General features: G+C 44.9%; 1 protein-coding gene across 1 annotated transcript; it reads left to right on the top strand.

Annotated features, from left to right (window-relative positions):
• Positions 1 to 10,748: 10,748 nt before the first annotated feature.
• Positions 10,749 to 15,161, top strand: LOC126506535 (PRAME family member 12-like). The gene is made up of 4 exons (XM_050150210.1): positions 10,749 to 10,800; positions 11,785 to 12,082; positions 12,512 to 13,102; positions 13,937 to 15,161. The coding sequence occupies exons 2-4, from the start codon at positions 11,796 to 11,798 to the stop codon at positions 14,502 to 14,504; spliced, it is 1,446 nt and encodes a 481-aa protein (XP_050006167.1). The 5' UTR covers positions 10,749 to 10,800; positions 11,785 to 11,795; the 3' UTR covers positions 14,505 to 15,161.
• Positions 15,162 to 22,566: the final 7,405 nt, after the last annotated feature.

Raw genomic sequence — 22,566 nt, 5'->3', positions numbered from 1 at the left:
TTTTGGTTTTTCGAGACAGGGTTTCTCTGTGGTTTTGGAGTCTTTCCTGGAACTAGCTTTTTGTAGACCAGGCTGGTCTCGAACTCACAGAGATCCGCCTGCCTCTGCCTCTCAAGTGCTGGGATTAAAAGCGTGTGCCACCACCACCCGGCACACATAGTGTTTTTAAACAAATATTCTGCAGGATTCTCTTTCTTATTTTATGTGCAGTGGGTATGAAGATGTCAGATCCCCTGAAAGTGCCATATGAGCTCTGGGAATTGAACCCAGATCTCTGGAATAGCAGCTACTTCTCATATTCAGTGAGCCATTTCTCCAGTTCCCAGAACATGCAGCTTCTTTAGCAGGACCCAAGTTTGGATTCTGTGGCTTTCAAATGGCTCTGAAAAGGTGGCATCAGATGATAGGACTGTTAACCTGGATGGGACCCTACTTTCATATCCACAAAACCACAAAACACACATATATAGCTAATCTTAAAAAATGGTCTTCAAATAGAAAACCCAGTTTCACAAAGAAATAAGAAAAATGAACTGGCCAATTAAAATGGAGATGCTGTTTGTAGGAGGGTACCTGCCTGACTCATGTGGCTCTGACATCCAGTACCACACAGTGAAGAGGACAGGCTGAGTTTTCAGGTGTGTGGGTTGAGCTCAATGGTTGAGCAATAGCCTAGTTTGTCCTGGGGTCCAGGGTTTGAGCTCCTGCACTGTGGATTGAGTGAAAGGATATCAGGGTTTGTCAGCGTAAAAGGCACTTGTGGAAGGGAGCTGAACCTGTTAGCGGAGGTGTGGGTGAGCCCGACTTGAAATTGTGAGCATGGGAGAGCTGTCCCCATCACCCATCTGCTTGTGGCAGCTCAGGTAGAGGAGAATTTCCCCTCTGCCCAGCAATGCCTGAGGCATGTTAGACCTGGTGAGTCAGTATGGAGAGCCATTCCTGATCACACCAGGTGTGACGCCTAGAACAGTAGGCCCTGTACCCGACCAGGGTGGTACAACAGCCAACCTAGTTAGTGTAGGTGTGAGACAGCAAGCCCAAAAACTGACCACAGGAGAGCTGTCCCCATTTCCCATTTGTTTTCTGGTGACATCGGCAAGGGAGAAGTGTCTTCTTCCTACCCCCACCCCCAACCCAATGCCGGAGGTAGGTGGGAGAGCTGGCTTTGGGGTCATAAGAGTGGAGGAGCTATCCCTGATCCCCACCAGGGGCAACATTTGAAATCAGTCCTTCACCTCGCCAGGGCAGCACGACAGAGCCAGCCCTGTTATCTGAGGTGTGGGTGACCCAGACTTGAAACTGAGCATAGGAGAGCTGTCTCCATCTTCTGTCTGATGAACCAACCCTACAGTTGCCCAGGCCCAAACCCAGAGTTAAGTATAATTTAATCTGCCCCAACATCCACCCTGTCTATGATCTGGAGCACATGGAGGGACCTGACCAGTAGATCCAAAGCTGCAGGATCTCCACAACACAGAATGTCAAGAAAGAGTCCTAGTGGGAGCCAAGAATCAAACATGTAGTGAAGACCAGGGACCTCAAGCCAGACAAAGGACTCTTTGCAATGAATACTTGCAAGTAGTGGTGTGTGAACAAATCGGGTTACAGCTGTCCTAATTCCTAATTTTAGAGTTGCACTACATTGTCCATGATGAGATTTTTTTCTTCTTTGTTTTTTATGATTTAAGTGATCTTTTTATTTTCTTTTTCTTAATCTTTTTTATTATCTTACATACCAATGCCAGTTCCCCCACACTCCCTCCCCCCAATCCTACCAAGTCCCCCACCAAGTCATGCCTTCCATTTGCTCCTTAGGTAGGATAAGGCTTTCCATTGGGAATCAACAAGTCTCATATAACATTGGGGCAGGAACAAGACCTTCCCCCACTATCTAGGTTGAGCAAGGTATCCCTCCATAGGGAATGAGCCCCCAAAAGGCAGTTCATGCACCAGGGATAAATGTTCACCCCACTACCAGTGGCCCCACAAACTGCCCAAGCCACACAAAACTGTCACCCACATTCAGAGGGCTGATTTCAGTCCTAGGCATGTTTCCCAGGTGTCCTAATTCCTAACTTTTTTGTTTTTGCTTTTCCAGACAGGGTTCCTCTATAAAATTCCTCACTTTTTAAAAAAAGTTTCTCATTTTATTTTCTTCCTTTTTACTCCAGCATTTAATTGTGCAGGGGCTGAGGGCAGATATGAAGGAATGCATTAGGAAGGATCAAGATACAAGATGTGAAAAAAACATAGAATGAAAATTAAAAAATTGTGGATACATAGTCACAAGGAATCAAGTGTCTATTTTGCATAAAAACTTAGCTGTTCTCTATCATCTTTATAGCTTTAGGTTGCAAATATATTGTTTCTTGTGTTTGTGTGAAGACCAATAAGAACTCATGCAATATGATGCCAAACGAATTATGCCAAAACTTGTTTTCCAGCAAGGGATGATTTTAAGATTATGTCTCAAATGGTAATATCACGGCAATCACTTCTTTTCACATTTTATTTCTTCCCAGAGCATACTCAATAAAAAAAAAAAACCTTACAAACCTTACAATTAATTGCTTTAATGAAGTCAGCCATCAACAATGACCAATATTGAAGCCATGGACATATACTTTACTAATCACACAGATTAAATGAAATTGTGATACAAAATTATTTTGTGGCTGTTACCATTTCCATCACAAGCGTTTTGGCAAAATCTCTACCCACCCCAAGCATTGGCACATCCGGGTTCCAGGACCACACATGTGACATCAAACATTCAGGCAACTTACATGGCTACCCAGGGCCCTCATGTCCTGCCTGATGTACATGCAGCAAGGTCATGGGATCTATGTATGCCACAGCTACTAAGCCCCTGTGCCCATGCCCTAGGCAGCCTTTAAAAGCTGGAATCACCAGCTCTACACTCTTTCTGCACGAACTTCCTCAGGCCTTGTGCACATACATGTCTTTATCTCTCTAAATAAATTCTTAAAGTGGGTTTCGTTGTGTATCTTGTGATCCGTTCTCCGTGGTCCCAGGGAATTTTAGTGGCTATCAGATTAGACCCACAGATAGGAGAATAATTGTGTGCTCAGTGAATTTTAGAAACAAAGGAGGAGATCACAATTGAGTAGCACAAAGACAGTTCTCTGGTATCATAAGGGCTTGAGGAGAGTGGAGGGAAGTTTGACCGTGTCCTGAAGACATGTGACCACCAGGCTTTTAGAAGCCACATAGCATGCGGACTAGATATGGTGGTCCATATCCGTATCTTAGCAAGCAGATCAAGAAGATTAAGAGTTCAAGACCAGGAGCTGGAGAGATTGCTCAGGAATGCAGGGCACTTGCTTCTCTTCCAGAGGACCCAAGTTTGGCTTCTAGCAACCATGTCAGGCAACTAATTTAGGGATCCTACGCCTTTGGCACTTGCAGTAGTAGGCTTGAACCACATAAACACAAGTAAAAACAATGAAAAGTAAGTTTTATAGGAGTTGAAGGCTAACAAGTTATACTCAAATATTTTTCACGTTACAGAGAAAAGAAAACCATATAACAGGTTAAAACTCACCCGATTTGCTCTGCATTGCCCTTCCTACTGCCATTTTGATATGCACACAGTGCCTCCTACACTGACTATCCTGGATTAAAAACCTCTATTAATCCCCACAATCCTTCTTAGAAGGTGTGTCTGCATTGCTGACTTTAGTTAACAGCTCTGCACCAAGCCCTCTATGTAGCCACCATGAGAAGGCTAGGACCAAAGGTAACTTGCCCCTCTTTACTGCCAGAAAGAACAGTCTGCTCCCCTAGTCATGCACACAGCATTTAAAACATCTACTACAGGCCAGGCGGTGGTGACGCGTGCCTTTAATCCTCGGGAGGCAGGGGCAGGCGGATCTCTGGGAGTTCGAAGCCAACCTGGTCTACAAGAGCTAGTTCCAGGAGAGGATCCAAAGCCTCAGAGAGACCATGTCTCAAAATAAATAAATAAATAAATAAATAAATAAATAAATAAATAAATAAAAATAAAACACTTACTACAGACATCTGTAGCACGGGAGTTCCTTTTGGGCTGCCCTATAACCCTGAGTGTATGCATGAGCAAGGGAGAAATGAACAATGGCGACGTGACTTTTCTCATAGGTCTCCAGAGGAGTAGGGGTTTGCTCCATAGTCATTTTTCTCAAGTTCGTTGTGTGGTGGAGAAGATTACTCGAGAGATTCCCGGAGAATCATTGGTGTAGAAATTGACCTTGGGAACTCCTAGGACGGAGAGAGCTGGAGGAAACAAGCTCCACCGGGAGCAGAAGCCCCGAGCAAATCCAGCCCTGGGAGCCAACCCAGTCCTGGGACATTGGCAGACCAGGATTGAGCCAATGACCTGACTCAGAGTCTGTGATCTCCACCAGAACAGGAGTGGGACTGAGCCAGTTACCTAAGACACAGAACAAGCACCACCAGGAGCAGAAGCCAGGAGCAAACCCAATCTCGGGACACTGGCAGATCAGGATTGACCCAGTGACCAGATCCGGAGTCAGTGTTCTCCACTGGAATAGGTACAAGAGAGTAACCACTGAGCGAGTGAGCCAGAGCCAGAGACTGCTGAGGGGCCAGACGTGAATCCAGGACCTTCAAGGGAGTAGACTTAAGCCAACACCCAGTGGCTCTGGGCGAGAGTCTAGGACCTCCCAGGAACTAGGCCTGAGCCAGGACCTCTGCCAGTCTGGGCGTGAGTGAACCTGGGTCCTCCGAGGGAATAGGCAGGAACCAGAGAATTCGGTGGGGCCACGCACGAGTCTGGGACCTCAGAGAGAGAAGGCCTGAGCCAGGTCCTCTGTGGGTTCGGGCATTGGTTTGGGACATCAAAGGAAATAGGCAGGAACCTGGAACCCCTGCAGGTCCCAGTGCGAGTCTGAGATTTCTGAGGAAGTAAGAAGGTCCTCTGAGGTTCGGAACCTAGAACCTCCTAGATGAGTAGAAAAGGTAAGATCACATGCTACACCACAAAGAGCAACACAATACCAGTAAAACCTAAAGACCCTACAAAAGCAAGACCTGAACAACCAAGTATGGATAAATCAGAAGAAAATGATCTTAAAAATAACCTCAAGAGAATGTTTGAAAATTTTAAAGATCTAATCTACGTGGGAAGTAGAAAGTATAAAAAGATAAGATCTCCTGAGTCAATTGGGAGTACGGGGACCTTGGGAGAGGATTGAGGGGGAGGAGGGGAGAGGCAGGGAGGGAAGCAGAGAAAAATGTAGAGGTCAAGAACTATCAATAAAAATAAATAGCCGGGCGATGGTGGCACACGCCTTTAATCCCAGCACTTGGGAGGCAGAGGCAGGCGGATCTCTGTGAGTTAGAGGCCAGCCTGGTCTACGGAGCTAGTGCCAGGACAGGCTCCAAAGCCACAGCGAAACTCTGTTTCGAAAAACCATAAATAAATAAATAAATAAATAAATAAATAAATAAATAAATAAATAGAAATTGACCTTGGTGAGCTGGGAGCATTGGCTAGGGGCAGGTAGGAGTTCACAGAACTGAGAGCCCTTTATCCCACACCCCTGCAATTCCAGAGTCTCCTGAGTATCTGCCACATTCTTTGTTTTTGTTTTTTTTAATATTTATTTATTTACTTTTTATGTATACAATATTCTGTCTGCATATATGCCTGCTGGTTGTGAGCCACCATGTGGTTGCTGGGAATTGAACTCAGGACATTTGGAAGAGCAGGCAATGCTCTTAACCACTGAGCCATCTCTCCAGCCCTGCCACATTCTTTAAAGACCACTGAGAGGCATTGTACATAAACTGGACAGTAGGCCACCACTCATTTTAGTTGAAGGAGGTGCCACTCTGTGAGAAGTTATTCCAGTGTGACTGAAATAGCTGGCATTCAGTGGCAGAGGTTTCCAAAAGAGTCTTCAGGTTCCTAGGCAGAGACCAAAGGGTCAGTTCTGACAAATGATGCTGGAGAACATATGTGGTGGGTTTACACAACAGCAGAAGGGACGTGTGTCCCAATGAGACTTGGACCACATGATGGAAGTCAATGTCTACGGTGTTGCCTATTGGGTTCTGCTCACTCAAGTCACACCACAGCTGCCACTATGACTGTGGTGGCCCCATGCACAGCTCTGCAGTTCCTTTCTTCGCTAACACACAGAATCCCTATTATAGCCTAGGGCACATAAGGTAAGGTCCACCCTTGAAAGACGTGACAGCATTTCAGGTGTTTCTCACTGCCCTCTGCCTCCTGTCACCACCTCTGTGGCAATTCACAGACCCATGACAAGTAAACATAACTGCTGATGTTCAGAGAAGAGGAAGCAGGCAGGAAGCTCCACTCTGAATGTGGAGGTCCTGTGTCACAGGCTGACGCCATCACCCTGTATGCTGGGGTCATGACCTGAACATGAAAGGGAAAGCCAACTGAGCAGCACCCTTGCTTTCTCTCTGCTCCCTGTTTGTGCGCACAGCCTGACCAGTGCCATCATACCATGATGGACTGTGTTCCCTTGAGTTGTGAGACAAATAAGACTTCCTCCAGGTCAGTGGCTTCTCTTGGGGTATTTCATCACAGCAACTGTGACTGATATCACAGGGAGGAGGCAGAGGAAAGGCGGTGTGCTCAGGTCAGTAAAGGAAACCTACTTTCTCCTGGTCTTATAGTAGAATCTGAGTTTGACATCTGAACCTGGGAGAACCCTGCCATTGTAATCTGTACTAACAATTAGAACAACACATTACCTTATGAGTTAATTTAACTGACCCTGTCAGTCACCTGGCCAAGAAGACCACCCGTCAGGAAAGCCGGTTCACCTGAGGATTCTCTAATCCGGACGGGAAGCCTGATTAACCCCTGAATGAGAAAATGTTCTTACAGTTCCCTATACCTGTTGCTGTAGGGCCCTAGAAAATGTGAATCGGTTCCACCTTAACTGAAGGTCAGAGATTTGTCCACCACAGCCTTGCTACCAGGTGTTTTCAACTAAGATGCCCGCAGAGGTGGATCCGCTCCACCCTGACCAAGGGGCTGAGAATTCAAGCCACACCTGCTCTATCATCATTCAGGAAGTTTGACCTAGGAGTGGCTGTGTGCAGGACTCTTGGTCTAGGGTGTTTTCGCTGCACATTCCACCCAAAGCATCAGAATACTTACCTTAGAAAATAGTGGGTTAATGTTTCAGTTATTAAAACAAGTAACTGCTCTGGGTGTCCTTTGTGTCATGGTAAGGCAGTCTTCTGCCTCCTTCCCCCTTTTGTATTGGGGTATAAAAACATATGGAAAATAAACAAGGCGGATTCAGGATTCAATAATTCAGTGTTCACCGACTCTTCCCTCCCTCCCCGTGTTTCTTCCACATCTCTGTTTCCTTTTTTTAAAAGATTTGTTTATTTGTTTATACAGTATCCTGCCTGTAGGCCAGAAGAAGGCACCAGATCTCATTACAGATGGTTGTCAGCCACCATATGGTTGCTGGGAATTGAACTCAGGACCTCTGGAAGAGCAGTCAGTGTTCTTAATTTCTGAGCCAACTCTCCAGCCCACTGGATTCTAAATATCTTATAATGTATTAAATGTAAAAGCCCCAGTTGCACAAAGCAAAGGCTTTAGAAAGTTCAGGTGACATCTAAGACAAATGGGAGAAATTTCTCAGCTTTGGTGAATTCATTCTCTGTTGTTTCCAACAATCCATATATTTTTCCTTCCTTCCTTCCTTCCTTCCTTCCTTCCTTCCTTCCTTCCTTCCTTCCTTTCTTTTTGGTTAACTAGTTTATCTAATAATTGCCTTTATTTAAGATTTACTTTGTTCTGGTACCATACGAATTTTAAAAAAATATTTCCCTGTTGAAATGTGGAATTAGGAGTAAACTGAATTAGTTTTCACACCATGGCACTCATATACGACTCCAGGATAAACTCTCTTTTATTCCTTTTGAGGTCAGAGCTGCGTATTTCTGTATCAACAAAAGGAACTCCACTTCCTCACTAGTATGTGTCTTTCTTAACTCTTTGTTCATGACACAAACACCTGAAAATTACATCGTGAGACAACATGAGACCACCTCCACTATTAATCTTGTGGCCCACAAGGAAACTCCATCTTGCTCACAAACAACCTTTCTCTGGGATTTAACTCAAAACACTGCAAACTCAGGAAACTGAAGAAGAAAAAAAAAGAACTATGTTAGGTAGAAGGCAAATGTTCTACTGTTGAGTTGAGTCAGATTATGATTAGGTTTGCTTTTTAATCTTTGTTAATATTTTATGTCTAAAATGTTTAATTATAGTCGGGCGGTGGTGGTGCACGCCTTTAATCCCAGCACTCGGGAGGCAGAGGCAGGTGGATCTCTGTGAGTTCAAGACCAGCCTGGTCTACAAGAGCTAGTTCCAGGACAGGCTCCAAAACCACAGAGAAACACTGTCTCAAAAAAAAATGTTTAATTATGTATTTGCGTCTGTGGGTAAATGAGATGGAAGAGGGTGATGGATTCCCCTACAGCTGGAGCTACAGGGATTTGTGAGTTGTGAAATGGGCCCTGGGCACTCAGTATGGTACTCTTAAATAGCAGCAGGTGTCTTAATTGCTGGGACAAGTCTTTAACACACCCCATATTTTGGTATGTTATAATATTTTAAAATTATAATAGTATTATTCAATTGTGCTTTCCTCACTCCAGCTTTTCCATGTATGCTCCCAGCCCAATCTCAAATTCATTGCTTCTTTCTTCTTAAATGTTTCACATATATATACGTATAGGCATAAACACACACACGTGAGTGAGTGTGTGTGTGTGTGTAGATGCCTAATATATAAATACAATCTGCAGAGTCAATCAAGTATTACTTGCCTGTATATGATTTCAAGTCTGGCCACCTGGAATTCTTTAACCAACTAGGAGGCTCTGGCTATTGTATGACTAATTACGCCCCCACCCAGCTGTCCTTACTGAACTGCAGGTTTTAGCTGGGGGAGGGGTCTTACGAGATTTGTCCCTTCCAGGATTGCCCCTGTTCAGAATGTATTCAGACATCCATATTGTTGAGGTGTCCTGGCTGTAGATTCCTGATCTGTTACAGGAGACACAGTCTGACCTCACAGTCCACTTGCTGGTCTTCTGGCTTTTGAAATATTCCCAACCCCCTCTCTGCTGTGTTCGCTGAATGTGGGGTACATGAAATATATTATAGATTTACCCACTGAGTCTGGACAACCCAAAATCAGTGGTTCTCTTCATTTTGTCCAATTGCCTAAGACTCTATCTGGTGCAAAAAGGAATTCTTGACCTGGGTGCCAGCTGTTCTGATCATCTGCTTCTAGGTGATCCTTTCTGTTTAAACTTTTGTGTTTCCATTCGACTTATTTAGTGTGGGGGAGAGGGAAATGCTGTGGTATAGGAGCAGAGGTCAGAAAGATTCTGATCTCTCTGTCCACAACAAGGCTCTCAGGGATGGAGTGCAACTCATCAGGCTTGGGCAAATGCTAAAGGATCCACCTGCGTTTTCAACTTATTGAGAGGGTGGAATAGTGGATTGAAACTCTGCCTAGATACCTTAATAAATTACCTATCTATCTAAAATATATCTCTGTATGACCTTGAAAACATATCTAGCATGAATATTGTGTTTGATGATTATAGATCACTATTACTCTCCATTTCTTAATTATACATTACATTTTTTTAAATAATTATTTATTATGTATACAATAGTCTATCTGTGTGTATGCCGAAGGCCAGAAGAGGGCACCAGACCTTATTGCAGATGGTTGTGAGCCACCATGTGGTTGCTGGGAATTGAACTCAGGTCCTTTGGAAGAGAAGGCAATGCTCTTAACCACTGAGCCATCTCTCCAGCCCCAACATTTTTTAAGTGAACTTCAAATACATAATATCTGAAACTAGAGTAGAAACATACAGTATAAAAAATTACGTTAAATTTGTATCAGTAAGGCAAAATCAGTGCCAATGTCAAATAGTTAGGGTGCTGGTAATCTTTGGGGGATCATGAGAAAATTGGTATAATTAAGTCCTTTTTATTTTTTGATGTAGCTTGAGCCAATCTTGGAACTAACTCTTGTAGACCAGGCTGGCCTTGAATTTACAGAGATCTGACTAATTCTGCCTGGAGTGCACCGCCCGGATAAAGATCTTTTTTTTTTTTATGTCAATATTTCATTGTCACTGTTGATGCCACTGTTCTCCCTTAGCGGCTTCCAGTCTTGGATTCCTAATCTCCTGGTCTGGATGCCAAAGTACACTTTCCCTTTGTCCGACTCTGCCTCGAAAATGTTTATCAATAAACTGGGTTTTGAGGCTCACTCGTGTATTCCAGCACTCAGGAGAAAAGGGCACAAGGGAAATGCATTACTCGAGGCCCAGCTTCCGCTACACTGTGAGCTCTAGGACCACCTGGGCTACATGAAGGACCGATCGAAAATCGAATTCTACCAAGAGGGAAAAAAAAGAGAAATATGGAGACGACAGAAGAAGGGCGGATCTCAGTGTTTGCCAATCCACGAGAGGGGTCCTCACCTTTCACCGTCCCCACAGTTCCCTTTCCTGTGTGAACATCTCACCCACACACACCCAAAATCCCAAATCTGGTTCAGAGGGTGAAGCCTCAAACACCCAATCAAATTAGAGCTTCAGGGTGGGGCCGACTGCCAAGGGGAGGAGCTAGAGGGAAGGCGCTATAAAGCTTCAGAGGAGCCAGAGAAAACACCAAGGATTGAGATCCCGGAGCTACTGCCTGCCCTCTGGAAGAAGGAACGTGTTCTCCAGTTTCCACCTCTGGTAAGTCAGCCCCTTCCATCTGGACACCGCATCTATGCAGCCCAGCCACTCTCAACGTGAGACACGGGTGGCACAGGGACTTTGAATTTCTGTCTAGATGAGGAGACTGGAGACTGGTTTTGACTCCAAACACAGCTTTGCCTGGGTCTGAAATACAATATTTATCCTTTTTAAATCTGTATTATTTTTAATTTTTGAGACAAGGTTTTGCCATGCTGCCTAAATTGACCCAGAAGTGGCTGAGTAGCTCAGGGTAGGTAGGAACCCAGCCTCAGCTCCTGGTTGCTGACATTGCGGGCTGTTAATTAAACATCTGGTGATATTTCTATTGCTGTTGTTAATTTCATTTAGTTTCTGGCTAGTTTGTCTCTTTGGTTAGTTTTACGTTTTGTTTCTTTTTGATTTTTCAAGACAGGGCTTCTCTAGGTAACAGCTCTAGATATCCTGGAACTCACTAAGTAGACCAGGCAGCCCTTGAACTCAGAGAAATCTGCCTGTCTCTGTCTCCCAAGAACTGGGATTAAAGATGTGAACCACCCTGCCTGGGCAGTATCTGGTTTAAAAAAGTGAAACTAGCTGTAGGGTGTGGAGGCATACCTTCATTCCCAGTACTAGGGAGGCGGAGGCGGGCAGGGAGTTCCAGCTAAGCCAGGAATAGACAAAAAAGTCCTTGTGGCAAATAACAATAATAAAAAGGATGGACTTTTGTAACCAAGGCTGCTGCAAAGTCCATACATATCTCAGATAACCTTGAACAGTGACCTCCTCTTCTAGAACTCACAGAAAACTGCATGACTGTTTCCTCAGTACCTGCCTTTCTCTGCTGTGTTGGTATGCACACGTGTGTGTGTGTGTGTGTGTGTGTGTGTGTGTGTGTGTGTGTGTGTTTGTGTGTGTGTTAGGTGTTCTACAGTATCACTTCCTGGATATTGATCGTGTTTGAATGAGTTAACATTTCCTGTCTTTCTTGGTATTTTTTCCCAGCTTCTAACAGGATGGGCATCTGGGCCATACCCACACTGGAGAAGCTGTCAAGGCAAGCTCTGCTGAGAAATGAGGCCTTGGCCATCTCTGCTCTGGGGAAGCTGCCCATCAACCTCCTCCCAGCACTGTTTGAGGAGGCTTTCAGTAACCAATGCAATGGGATCGTGAAGGCGATGGTGGTAGCCTGGCCTTTCCCCTACCTCCGTGTGAAGGGCATGATGAACACCTTCGACACAGAGATTTTTCATGCTGTGCTGGATGGACTGGATGTCCTGCTGGCTCAGCAGGTTTGCCCCATGTAAGTAAGACCCATGTAGGGTCGAGTGATTCTGGGGTACATGGGAAGATGTCAGGGGTTGAGAGAATGGGTTCAGAGGTAGATAAGGTCTTTGTTAGCATCAGCTTGGAAGACCATAGAAGCCTTGACTGCTGTTGAGTTCTGATGGAGGACAGATGGGTGTGGAGTGGAATAGAGAAGTAGGTGCAGTGGAAGGGGCTGTCCCTGTCTCTCCACAGGCTCTAGTAGTACCAGGTCTAGAGAAACTGAATGGAGGGAAGTGAGACAGAGTTGTGGATGCAGCTCAGAAAGAGCCATTGCCTGGGACCATGAGGACTTTGTTGGACACTGAGTAGTGAAGAAAAAAAGCAAACAATTCAAAGTCCAGACGGGAGCTGAATATCTGTCTGGTCTTCTCTTGTCATAACACTTGACATATTCTACTCACAGGAGAGGAAAACTTCGAGTACTCGATTTTCAGAGGTTGCCCTGTGAGTTCAGGACCATCCAGACTGGAACAGAGGATGGGGTTTGCTCAGCAGAGACTGTGAGTGTGAAGCAAGCAGGGAAGCCCTCTCCTACACATGAGCTGAGGCCGCTAATCAAGGTGAGAATTGACCTCTACTTCGGGTCCCGAATGGAGAAAGCAGAAGTGTACTTCTTACAGTGGGCCCAGCAGAGAAAAGACTCCCTCCAGCTCTGCTGTGAGGACGTGAAGATTGTGTTGCAGTCCCTAGATAATACTAGGACATTTCTGAGTGTTTTCGAGCTAGAATACATCAAGGTGTTGGAACTCACTGTAGATTGGAGCTGGCGCACTCTGGCACAATTTTCTACCTACCTCCCGGAGATGAGAAACCTTCACACAGTTTCCCTAGTGCATATCCATTCGAACATGTGTGAAGTTTGCTGTCAACCACGCTTAGATGAGATGAACTTTTTTCAAAAGTTCTTTTCTCAGTGTTCCGGACTCAGCGGTCTCCAGCATCTTTATCTGCGTGGCATCTCTTTCTTCAGTGAGCACATGAAACTCTTGCTCAGGTAAGGATGGATAAAGAGCTGTTCCTGATACCAGACCAACTTTACCTTTTTTGTCAAAGAGTAGTGGGCCTGGTATCTGCCAGGCCTTGCAGAATAGTGAAGGAGACCTTGGAACATCTAAGCATGGTCATGTTCCTGTGTCATTGAATCAAAGACCACCCCTGAAGCAGAGGCCTGATTTGGGGTAGGAAATGTGCACATAGTATCTCACAAAAGCAGTTGTGAGGGTCAGGTTCAGTGAGAATGTTGTACTTTCTTCCTTAGAATCCTGGGTTAGCTAATGGGAAGTGCACAGAGAAAGAAGCGAACCGAAAGAGTGGAGGTGCAGAATCCCTGCATCTTTCCCCAGGTGGTCTGTGCTCAGACTGTAGACAGCCACCACCGTGCCTCTAATATCCCATGCAGGAAATGCTTTGGACAAGTAGGGACTGCACTGATGGGGAATGGCTGACAGTGGGATTTGGGGTCAGTGTCAGGGGTGGAGACTGTATTCCCCAGGGGTGGGGGAAAAAGTTAGAGGGCAGTGAAACTACCTGAAATGCTCAGGTCTTTCATGGGTTGGTCCTTACCTTATTGCCCTAGGGTGTGTTAGCCTGCAGGGGATTCTGAGGGTCAGTGAGGAAAGGAGCTGCATAGCTGTGCCCCGTCCCATCCCACAGTGCTGGTGACAGCTGTGGGTGTGACTTGAGTGAGCAGGACCCAACAGGCAGCACCTTAGAGGTTTCCTTGCATCAGTGTGACTTTGGGATACATGCCCCTTCTGCTGCTGTGTAAAATCACTACACATGCTCTCGAGTATCATTTATCAGAACTAACCCCATGTTTTCTGCCTAGGAACCTGAAGACTCCCTTGGAAACCTTCTCTGTCACTCACTGTCAACTGTTCCAGTCACACTTGAAAGACTTTGAGCTGTGTCCATCCCTTCATCGACTAAAACATCTGGACATGAGTGGAGTCCTACTGTGCAATGTCTCGATTGTGCCTCTCAGTGTTCTCCTAGAGATGGGAGCAGACAGTCTTGAGACTCTGGAATTGCAGGGGTGTTGGATAAAAGACTCTCAGTTCCGTGATCTCCTTCCTGCCCTCAGCCAATGCTCCCAGCTCACCAAGGTCAATTTTTATAGCAATGACTTCTCCATGAATCTCTTGTGTGACCTTTTTCTCCACACAGCCAACATGAGCAAGATGACCATGGAGCAGTACCCTGCCCCTCGGGAGTGCTATGACCAGAATTCCATCCTGGTCATACACACATTTTCTCAACTTTGTTCTCAGCTCGTGGATACGCTCAGGGCCATAAGGCAGCCCAAGAGGATATGCTTTGCTACACATGGCTGCGGGAGATGTTTTCAACCCTTTGTGTATGACCAGGTGACCAGACTTTGTCCCTGCTTGCGGTAAAGAGGGGGAAAGTTGCTTTTGGTCCTTGAATTCTCAGGGTGGCTACATAAAGGCCTTTGTGCAGAGCAATGCAGACACCCACACCTTCTACAGCAGAGGTTTGGGGATTTCTAGAGGTTTTTAATCCTGGATAGCAGTGCAGGAGGCACTGTGTGCATGTCCAGTGGCAGGTGGGAGAGCAATGCAGACCAAATGGGAGGAGTTTAACCCATTTGAAGAAAATTTATTTTTTTCTGTCACTTAAAAAATATTTGTATTTAACTTGCTGCTTTTAAACTCTTATGGGCTTACTTTACATTGTTTCAGTTATGCTTATGTGGTGAGGAGGTACATGCAAGTGCCAGAGGCAGAGGAACCCTAAACCAGTTACCTGGCATGATTGCTAGGAGCCAGATTTGGTCTCTTGGAAGAGAAGCCAGGGCTCTACAGTGCTGACCCACCTCTCCAGCTCCTGGCCTTGACCTCTTAGTCCTCTCCTTCCCCCCCCCCCACCTCCTAATTGCTGAGATTGCGGATCTGGACCACCTTGTCTAGGCTGAATGCTTTAGGGCACCTAAAAGCTAGGTGGCCAGTGGTTTGTAAGTGTGCAGGATGTGTTCCAAAGTTCTTCTACTGTCCTGAAGCCCTTACTGCATCAGACAACTGTATTTGCACTATTCAGTTGTGATGTACATTTTTTTTTATAATTTACTGAGTTCCTAATTATCGATCTATTTGTGGTGCTAATCAGATATACAAAATAATTTTGTATTACACTTTCATTTCATTTGTGTGTTTATTAAAATATTTATGCATGCTTAATATTCATCAGTGTAGTTGTGTGACTTCCATAAAGCAATTAATTGTAAAGGCTTGTATAAAGTACACTCTAGGTAAAGAAAAACATGAAAAAAAGTGTTGCCATGACAGTTCAATTTAAGACATAATCTTAAAATCATGTTGGTGGAAAACATTTTTTTTTTCTTTTTGGTTTTTCGAGACAGGGTTTCTCTCTGGTTTTGGAGCCTGTCCTGGAACTAGCTCACAGAGAACCACCTGCCTCTGCCTCCCAAGTGCTGGGATTACAGCCCTGAGCCACCACCACCCGGCCAGGCCTTTTGCTTTTAGACAAGGGACTCAGCCTCCTTGTTGGTTCTTGGAAGTTCCATGATCTGGGTATAACAGGATCAGTACCCGGAAATGGTGGCACATTTCACTCCTTTAATGTTTGGGAGGCAGAGGTTAAGTCTCAGTGACTTCAGTACTAGCCAGGCATACAGCTACCTGAGAAAACAAGGTTTTTAAATAGTTGACAATTTCTCATGCTTCCTCTACCCACTGACCCTTCTTCAGTTCCCATTCCCGCTTTGAGCTCCTCATCCATTTCTTGATGTAATTTACATAAAATGTAAAGTGAGTTAGACACCTCCCTCCCCCATTCGGGTTTGGTCCATTTTCAGCACAGTAACAGAGCATCCCACTCCAACAGCACCTAACATTCCCCAAGTTCGGTTTTTTGTGGGTTTTTTTTGTTTGTTTTTTTTCTCTGTAGCTTTGCCTGTCCTGGAACTAGCTATTGTAGACCAGGCTGGCCTCGAACTCCCAGAGATCCATCTGCCTCCCCAGTGCTGGGATTAAAGGCGTGCTCCACCACTGCCAGGCCCCAAGTTCGATTTTTAAGACCACCTTAAAAACAGGCATGCTAGGAAGAATGGTTGGGGCTCTATATATGGGTGTGTACTTGTGCACTGGTTTTTAAGCTGCCTGGGATCAAACTCAGTCTTGTAGGCAAATGTTCTCACCTGAGCCTAGACTGTCCTTAGGGGTAGTAAGGAAACCAGGACAACATTTGAGGTTTGGTAGGAAAAATTAAAAGTATTTGTGTTTGAGTACGTGTCACCACACGTACAGAGGTTAAGTGTCAAGCAGGAGGAGCTCAAGGACATCCAAGCCTGCAAGGTCACACACCCAGACTCAGAAGCTTAAGAAGGAGAAGTGGGAGTTTGAAGTCAGCCTGAACTACGTCAGGAGACTGTATTGGGAATATGATGATTCTTTTCATTTATTTTGAGACAGGGTTTCTCTGTGCAGCCCTGGAACTCCCTCTCTCTGTAGGGCAGGTTGGCCTCTACCTCAGAGATCCTCTTGCCTCTGCCTCCCGAGGATTAAAGGTGTCTGCCAACACAGCTGTCCTAGAATGGCTATTTTTGGTTGTCAACACCTGACTGCATCTGGAATTAAGTAAAACCCAAGTAGCTGGGTATACCTGTGAGGGATTGGTATTCATGAACTCATCTGAACTGGGAAGAAGTGAAAAGACAAACGATCATATCTCTTTGCTCTGCATAATTTCCAAGTGAAAGCAATACCAGGTCATAATTATGCCTAACATGGTATAACGACTCATGTGCAAACACATTACATATTTAACCAGGTTATACTTACAGCTAACATGATATAACTACCCCTCCTACAGCCACAAATGCATTTTAAATAAAACAAAACCAAAAACAAAATATAAATGAGTAATATGTCCAACCCAGCACCTGTTGTGTTGGACTCTAGCATCCAAACACCGAAAAGGAGTCGCCCCCAGAGACCATCTCACACACTACAGCCGATGCAAAAGCATGAGGATTTTATTAATTCTGTCATGACAGGGTCCCCCAGCATTCGGGAAGCCGAGGTACCTCGAATAGCAGGTACAGTCTACTTTTAAAGGGGCCACAGAAGCAAAGGGGGTTGTTCTTTGACTATTCTGATTGGCTTATTTGAAAGGGCTATTACCAATAATTGACTGGAGAGCTGTTGCCAGATCAGATGAGGTAAGAGATCATTTTGACCCCGTTTCCCAGGGGACCAAACCAAAACATACATATATGGGTAATTGTTCGGAAACTGAGTACGTGCATGTGTAGCTGTTAGGTCCTTGGTTCCCAGGGGAGGAGGGGAAGCACTATGGCACAGAGGCTGAGAGGATTCAGAATTGTCAAAAATGGCTTCAGGATTGTCTTAAAGTCTTACAGTTGCAATGAAGAGAAGCTGGTGGGCCACCCAGTGTTAGAACCCAGAAAGAAAATAAAACAGAATCACCAAAGGAGCAAACAGTAGCATGCAGGGGTTTCCACCTCATGGCAGAATTGAACCCAGAGGCAACTAACCTTCTGTGGGTCAGGACAAAACAAAACACCAGCCACAAAATCAGGAATCAAACAACTACAACTCCCTGGGCCAAACTTGCCTGCCATGCATTTAATCACTCATACAGTCAGGCAGCCATTCATTCAAGCAAAATCCAAACAGATCCCCATGAGAGGCATGACCAGAGTGCAGGGGTCCCTACTACTGGTGTCCTAATGTACCGCAGGAGGACAGGAAGGCATCTCGGACCAAGAAGAGGGCTCCCAAAAGGACCAGGAAGAAGGCAGAAACGAGTTGCTGTCCAGCCTGGACTACACAGTGAGTTCCAGGTTGTGCTAGTTTGAATGGAATTGACCCCCATAACCTCATGAAGAGTGGCACTGTTATCCAGCATGGCTTTTTTTGGGTAAGAAGGGCCTCATGGGAGGAAGTATGTCACAGTGGGGAAAGCTTTGAGGTCCAAAGCCTCAGACTCTTTCCTGCTGCTTGCAAGATAGGGGACTCTCAGCTACTTCTCCAGCACCACGTCTGCCTGAACGCCACCATGTTCCCTGCCATGATGATACTGGACTGAACCTCTGCAGCTATAAGCAAGCCACCTTAAATAAATGTTTTTATTTATAAGAGGTTCTCCTGTCACAGTGCCTCTTAAGAGCAACAGAAACCTTAAGACTCCCAGAGCGGCCAAACCTGCAGGCATTGAAAGTTCAAGGTCATTGTGTGGTGGTGGCTCACACCTGTAATTCCAGAGCTTGGGGGAGCAGAAGCAGAGGTCTCTCTGGGAATTCAAGTCCAGCCTGTCAACAGATAAATTTCCAGGAAAAGCTCCAAAGCGTCACAGAGAAATCCTGTCTGGAAAAAAGTTCAAGGTTATCCACAGCTACTGATATTCTACAAAGCAACCAAAAGATTTTATGACCTGATTTATAGAAATAATAAAAAGGGTACAAATATATTGGAAATGATAGCATCAAACTGTCCTTGGGTGTTCATATATGTAATTCAGGGCTTAAGAGACAAAAGCATGATGCGATCAGCCTGGTCTGCAAACTGGAACTGGATAGATTAGATAGATAGATAGATAGATAGATAGATAGATAGATAGATAGATAGATAGATAGATAGATACTTAGACAGGTAGATTTTACTTACCCAGCAAGTAAAAGATATTGCATTCAATCTTACTGAGTGAACTTTTCTTGAGGGATAGGAGTAGAATTCCTCCCAGCCCAGATAGAAAAACAATAAAACATCAAAGCAATGAATCCAACCCAGTGTGGTTGCTGAATCCCTGAGTAAATCAGGCTTGGGCTTGTACATAGTCAAGTTACAGAAAGTCTCAACTCAACAGAATAACTTTGTGTCTTACTTAAATTTCTTCTGATGTGACTATGGCCATGACTATGCAGGCCCAAAAATATGAGCCTATTTTCAGATTGACCAGAGGTCAAAAAGACCTCTATTCCTTCAATGTTATCCTGTTCCTATCTTGAACAAAGGTCCCACCTAGATTTAGACCAGAGAGCTCTGCTCACTCAGGGCTATTGGCAACAGGTGTGACTAATACCCAGACCTTGTATTCAGGAATAGAGAAGTAGATATGTTTCTATTCCAAACAAAAGTCTAAGGATCCAACTAAGTTCCAGTTCCCTTAAGGAGATAACATTGGATTCCACCCTGGGAGTGGTTTGCCTACAGAATGTTTTGGTCTAGGGTGTGACCATGACTTGTTTTGTTTCTAGCAACAGAATGTTTAACTTATGGCGGTTGGCTGCAACCTTCAACTGGTCTGTTCATTTCTTGGTATCATGTTAATGCAATTTTTTTTCTCTTACTCCTACCTTTTGGGGTAAAGTGTTTTTAAACAACTGGAAATTAAACGTGGGCAATTTCAGTAGTCACAGGAACTCCCTCCCGATACTACTCTATATGTCTTGATTTTATTCTTTTTACATCTTCATACTCTTTACTAAATTTCTAAATCTCAATATCCCTACCCTTTGTGTCGAGGCTGGTCCACAACACATGACTGTTAAGTTGGGAGCGTAGCACCCAGGCCTGAGAGTTGTATTGGTCTGGACTCCAAATCCCAGAATGCCAGGTTCTGACGCCTCCCTGGGGGGGGGGTCAGGACAACTCCCACAAAATATTTAAGAGAGCTCCCAGAAGCACAGGTGGTCTCTTCCTCTCTCCCCCGCTACCACCCTGTGGTAGCATTCGTGGTCTCCCCGTTCCCCCTCAGGGCCACCCATGAGCTCAGGGATCCTATTAAAACAGCATATTTAATTTGGCTTGTGATTTAGCTTGATTGGGATTTTTGCATCGGCAGAGAGCTCGCATTAGGAAAAATTCCTAACATGACCAAGAGCAACTTGAAGAGGAAAGGGTGAATTTCCCCTCACAGCTTTTAAGTCCATCACTGATGGAAGTTGAGGTTGGAACTAGAGATAGGGACCTGCAGGCAGATAGTGATATAAAAATCTGTCAGGATTGTTGATTACTGATCGCTGGCTGTCCTAGGTGCTTACTCTGCCTACTTTCTGTGACCCTCCAGGACCACCAGCCCATGGGTAGCCCAGCAACAACGGCCCAGGCCCTCCCATATCAACCTCCAATTAAGGAAATGCACCCCAGGCTCGCACACAGGACTCCTCCAATGATCTAGCTTGTGTCAAGTTGACATAATGCTACCCAGCACAAGCGAACTCTGTCAACTGGACCACACAAACACATTCGCCGTTAAATTATAACTTTCCCTTTCTTATTCATCCCCAAGCTCTCATATCACTATTACATAATAGCATCTCAATATAAAACATTGCAATTTATAAAAGTCCACGAGTCTTTAGAATTCAAACTGAAAGACCTGGATAAATCCCGACCTCCTAGCAGGAAAAAATAGAGCCAAAAATCTAAGCAGGGAGGGAAGAACCAGAAATCTAGGATTAGCCGGTTCAGTGACACCTCAACAATCTGGGTGTCTGAATACATTCTGAACAGGGGCAATTACAATTCAGGCACTATCCTGGAAGGGACAAATCTCCTAAGACCCCTCCCCCAGCCAAAACCTGTGGTTCAGTAAGGACAGCTGGGGGGGGGGGGGTAATTAGTCATACAATAGCCATAGCCTCCTAGTTGGTTAAAGAATTCCAGGTGGCCAGACCTGAAATCATATACAGGCAAGTAATACTTGATTGACTCTGCATATTATATATATTTTTATATTAAGGTATCTAGGCAGAGAGTTTCAATCCACTATTCCACCCTCTCAATCAGTTGAAAACACAGGTGGATCCTTTAGCATTTGTCCCAAGCCTGATGAGTTGCATTCCATCCCTGAGAGCCACGTTGTGGACAGAGAGATCAGAATCTTTCTGCCCATTGTGGATGTTGTGTAGTTTTATCACAGCAATGGAAGCCCTAAGACAGAATTTGGTACGTGCATAGTGAGATATTGGTGAAAGACCTGACCTTGTTTGGGGGGGGGGGGGGGATTGTGGAAGGGCTTGGGAACTTAGATGAGCTATTGAGTGGGGGGAGCTCAGCGGGATGATCTGTAGGAGCTTGGAATGTAAGAGCCTTGAGAGCAGCGCAGATGATGGAGGCCTGACTTGTGGCTGCAGAGTAGGACTCTCTGTAGACACACCAACTTACAGAAATGAATAAATGGGTTGATTAACATGAACTGGGATGTTTCTCGGTGGTGGGTGCTTGCTCGGCGTGTAGGAGGCCCTGGGGCTCTGTCTCCAGCCTCCCCCACTGTGAAAAGGTTGTGGACTTTTCAGACTTCTTGGTTCAGCTCAGGGGCTGAGCACTACGATAGCTTGCATCTGGTTCCTGGTCTTTCTCTCTAGACCGTGGGTAACCTAAGGATATGAGCTTTTAGTTCTTAAGATTTTTTTGTTTCCATGAGTGTGTTTGGGTTCTCAGTTTCTTCAGACAGGATCTCAGTATGCTCAGCCTACTTAACAATACCCAGGGTCCCAATCTCCCTCCAAAACCATGGTTGAGTAACTTAAGTAACTTCCTTAAGGATCTGAACTAGGTCTCAGAACAGGATGTCTAGCAGTGCAATAGAATCCTATAAAATACAGGAACTCAGGTCCAAAAATCTGGTCTGAGGCCAGGTTCAAACCATAACCGATGCCAGTGGTCATAAAATGTCCACGATCCCCTGTCAGCTGCTGTTCTGCTGGCTCAGTTAACAAGGAAGGAAGGACGCTTGCTCTGTTAGTATGATTGATACATTGTTTCAGAATAGTGTGTCAGCCAAGGCAGCAATTGTCATGCGTTTTCATTCTGTCACTCGCTTCATAAATATGGTTCTTAAATGTCAGGGACATTTTTCCTGGCAGAATGAACACTTGAAACATATTTGCAGAATAGAATTGAGCTCCTGGGACTCCAGGCTCTTTCTTTCCTCCTCTTCTTCATTTTTAATTCACTCCTCCCATACCCTAAAGTCATCATTTGATTGCTCTACAGTCTAGCCCATGAAATGGAATATAAGAACACTGAACAATACGGAAGTGAGGAAACAAATGCTCCGTAAATAGAGATAAGGCTAAATAATCAACAGTATTATAAGAAATGAACGCCAGGTCTGTTTGGAGGGTCACATAGTATGTGATATTGACCTGGACTTGATGGATGGTAGGTATTCATCCAGTGAGAAAAGCATATAGCCAAAGAGAGCTGTGTGTAGACGGGCTCAGGGTTCTGAAAATAATCAGTGTGGTCAGAAAGAAGTCTTCACCCTGAGAGGACAGAAGCTGCAGTGGGAAATGAGGACCACATCACAGAAGGCCTACCCTCCCTCACACGTGACATTCCTATGCCTCAAACTTGTCTTGAGTTACTGTAATAATCTAGATGAGAGGTGGTGACCTCCACTATGGTATTTTTTTTTTTTTTTTTTGATTTTTTGAGACAGGGTTTCTCT

Source organism: Alexandromys fortis, unplaced genomic scaffold, assembly GCF_014885135.2.
Source record: "Alexandromys fortis isolate MF-2015 unplaced genomic scaffold, M_Fortis_MF-2015_v1.1 scaffold_0, whole genome shotgun sequence".
NCBI lineage: Eukaryota > Metazoa > Chordata > Mammalia > Rodentia > Cricetidae > Alexandromys > Alexandromys fortis.
This window is presented reverse-complemented; position numbering and strand designations above follow the sequence as displayed.